Source organism: Octopus bimaculoides, chromosome 7, assembly GCF_001194135.2.
Source record: "Octopus bimaculoides isolate UCB-OBI-ISO-001 chromosome 7, ASM119413v2, whole genome shotgun sequence".
In the NCBI taxonomy this organism is placed as follows: Eukaryota; Metazoa; Mollusca; class Cephalopoda; order Octopoda; family Octopodidae; genus Octopus; species Octopus bimaculoides.
Window position 1 is genome coordinate 96,941,148 of NC_068987.1, and position 3,762 is coordinate 96,944,909.

General features: G+C 38.4%; 1 protein-coding gene across 4 annotated transcripts in view; it reads right to left on the reverse strand.

Moving 5' to 3' along the window:
- LOC106880214 (myosin light chain kinase, smooth muscle) overlaps positions 1 to 3,762 on the reverse strand; it is a 133,766-nt gene that overhangs the window by 26,489 nt on the left and 103,515 nt on the right. For all 4 annotated transcript variants that reach the window (XM_014930074.2, XM_014930073.2, XM_014930075.2 and 1 more), the window contains exons 5-6: positions 1,389 to 1,588; positions 315 to 467 (exon numbers count right to left, since the gene is read on the reverse strand). In XM_014930074.2, the coding sequence (XP_014785560.1) occupies positions 315 to 467; positions 1,389 to 1,588 (353 nt within the window). The remainder of the gene's footprint in view (positions 1 to 314; positions 468 to 1,388; positions 1,589 to 3,762) is intronic.

A 3,762-nucleotide genomic window follows, 5' to 3' on the forward strand; every position in this document is an offset into this window, starting at 1 on the left:
CACACACGCACGCACACACACACACACACACACACACACACACACACACATATAATCATATTTCATCAAACATCACTTTACAGAACAAGAATCAAACACTTTTAGAGGTGGATATGAAAACCGTTCCCATTGGAGATACTGAAAAAGTATTGCAAAACCAGAAAATATAAATTTTATATTGTTTGGGGTGGATAATTAACATCATTATAGGAATGATAACGAAATTTAATGATGCAGTCAAAGGCTTAATTCGTGTTATTATGTGACGCTGGAAGGATGGAGTTGGGAAGAAAAAAAGAGAGAAAAATACTTACGTAGGTCTTTTAACCAGTAACTTTGTGATGAAGTCTTTGGCCTCAGCAGATATACTTTCGAATTCTTCTGCATCGAAGTCCCACTGAGCACAGGTGACATTTGAAAGTGTTTGGTTATCATTGTCACCGAGGAAAGGAGACAACCCGGACAATCTGCGTGAAAAGAAATTGGGAATGTTTTGAATAAATAATGGGAAGAGACGATGATAAGAGTAAATGGTCAAGAAACAAGAAGGGCGAAAGAAAGAACCAGCTATATGTGACTGAGTGTGTGTGTGTGTGTGTGTGTGTGTGTGTGTGTGTGTGTGTGTGTGTGTGAGAGTGAGAGGGAGAATTTAGCCTAAATACATATTAATATTTAATTAATATCTAATTAGCCTAATATATCTTTTATCTGTTACTTGTTTCAGCAACTGGACTGCAGTCATGCTGAGTCATTGTCTCGAAGGGTTTTAGTCAAATAAATCGATCCCAGCACTTATGTTTAAGTGTGGTCCTTTTTCTATCTGCCTCTTTTGTTGAACCGCTAAATTATGGAGGCGTAAACAAGCTAACGCCAGTTGTCAAGTGTTTGATTATATATATGTGTTGGCACTCCGTCGCTTACGACGTCGAGGGTTCCAGTTGATCCGATCAACGGAACAACCTGCTCGTGAAATTAACGTGCAAGTGGCTGAGCACTCCACAGACACGTGTGCCCTTAACGTAGTTCTCGGGGATATTCAGCGTGACACAGAGTGTGACAAGGCTGACCCTTTGAATTACAGGCACAACAGAAATAGGAAGTAAGAGTGAGAGAAAGTTGTGGTGAAAGAGTACAGCAGGGTTCGCCACCGTCCCCTACCAGAGCCTCATGGAGCTTTAGGTGTTTTCGCTTAATAAACCTATGACCGCGAGTCCGCTGCCCTAACCACTGGGCCATTGCGCCTCTACTGATTATATATATATATATATATATATACACAGGAAGATTTAATACTGAAGAGCTATGACGTTGCTACTACTACTACTACTACTACTACTACTACTACTACTACTACTACTACTACTACTACTACTACTACTACTACTTACAGTATGTATGTTATTACGCCCACACTCCACATGTCAGTGCGATGACTGATTGGTTCGAAGTTCACCACCTCCGGAGCAATAAACTCAGGTGTTCCAAACAATACCCTCATGTCGTCTCTTGGGTCGAATCTTCGAGCTAACCCAAAGTCGATGATTTTGATTCGATTACCCGTTCGGGTCATACAAAGTATATTTTCAGGCTGGAATAAAAATAAAAGAAACATATGATTATCTGAAATCAATCATTTTGAAATGTCTTGTTATTGCAGTTGCGGATGATGATGATGAAGATGATGGTAACGACAAAATGTTAACGATAATTGATAAAAGCGAGCGATCATTCCAATGATGAGATTAACCACATTGACAATGAGGACGACGACCACGACGACGACCACGACGACGACGACGATGATGATGATGAGAAGAATGAGGATGACGGAGACGACAAAATGATGATTCATATTCAGCCCCTGATGAGATGCCAAAATAAGAATTGAAACCAGACCGGTTGATTCCTTCTTTTGTATCCATGAAGATATTATATAAATGTATAAAAGGCAAATTGTTTTAAATTGCCTAAGTGTTTATATTGCTGTATTAATGTGTGTATATTACTGTGTTAGTGTGTATATATATATAGCAGTCTTAATGTATGGTACTGCATTAGCATGTGTTACTTACTATGTATTAGTGCCTTTATGTAACTAAATTTAAGTATGCATGTTTATGTGTGTATATATTTTACTGTGTAAAAGTGTATATGTTACTCTGCTAATGTGTGTATATTGCAACAGCAGTGTGTATATGTCACAGTTTTAATTTGAGTACGTTACTGTGTGACTAATGTATATGTGTTACCGTGTACACATAATATAGGAAACCTAGCAGAGGCTGTACATTAGTGAAATACCAACGATGATGAAAAGATAAACAGCTTTTGGCGTCCATTAAATGACTGAATCCGTCTCTTGTGTGGAAAATAGACAACCTTTTCTTATAAATCGTATTCCTCGCTTCCTTATTTCTTCCAAAGGCAGTACAGTTAAAAGAAATGTACTTTCCGCCATCATCTACGGTTGACAAAGCAAAATGGCGTCTTATTGTTGCTATTTAGCCCTAAATGAACATTGATAAAGCAGATTCATAGTGACAGGGATTCTAGCTGTGACTATCTCCGACTCCTTCTTTTCATGCGTTGTATATCTTGAACAATATTATTCAATATGTCCGCGCGTTTTTAAAGACTGCATGAAATGATTTGAAGGAGATTTTGTGTCCGTTTCTGGTGGGTGCAGCGATCATACTGTGGATCTCTCTTTAACTCGATGGTTACTTGTCGACTAATGAAGCGCAAGTTTAAACACTGTATGTATGTATGTATGTATGTATGTATGTATGTATGTATGTATATTAGTGTATATATAAATATGTCGCTATGTATGCATGTATGTGTGTATGTATGTCTGTATGCATACCTATTTCTCTCAATCTATCAATGAGCACACACACACACACACACACATATATATATATATATATATACATACACACATACATATACACACATACGCACTTTTCACAGATGGCAGTTATAGAATGAAATATGGCTGCTGCTCTCTATTACCGGAGGTGAAAAGACATCCGGTTCGTGGTTGTTGTGAAAAAGACGACGAAACAGATCATGGGCTAAATTAAGAGTTATGACCCTAGGCGCCAAAGTACCATCTCCGGGAGGGTTGTAAAGCGATAAGAATTTTACTAGAAAATTGTGTATATGTTTTAAAGTTAGAGTTCTTGTAGATTTGGAATGTGTACAGTGGTGCTATACTTGTAGCGTTTGTTTATTGGAGCTGGATAGTTCGGTGGGTGCTCAAAGACTGCATAAGCATCTATGAATCCGTTTGTGTTTTTTTGATTATGTTTTGTTTAACATATGTGGTTAGATTCTTTGGGGGTATTTATGCATGAATGGAGTGCGTATAGGGGTACGATATGTGTAGGGGCTTATATATGTGTGCGTGTGGAAAATGGCTGTCTGCCGTGTTAGGGCGTGTGTGTGCCTGAGAGTGCGTTTGTATATGTTCTGGTCAAACTCTTTGCCGGATACCCAGGTATTGGTGATGGGAGGGCCGAAGCTGGGGGTAATGGAAGTTATAGTCACGATGGGGCACGTAGATATGATAGGATGTACTTCCTTTCATTTGGGCAAAAATTTCAAATTTCACTTCTGCTGTTCAGATTGATGTCTGGGTGCTGCAGGCTCTTTAATGTGGCTTTTTTCTCAACCAGGCATAATCTGCACATTCAGCTGCGAGTGAAGTAAGATGGTATATATATATATATATATATATATATATATATATATATATAT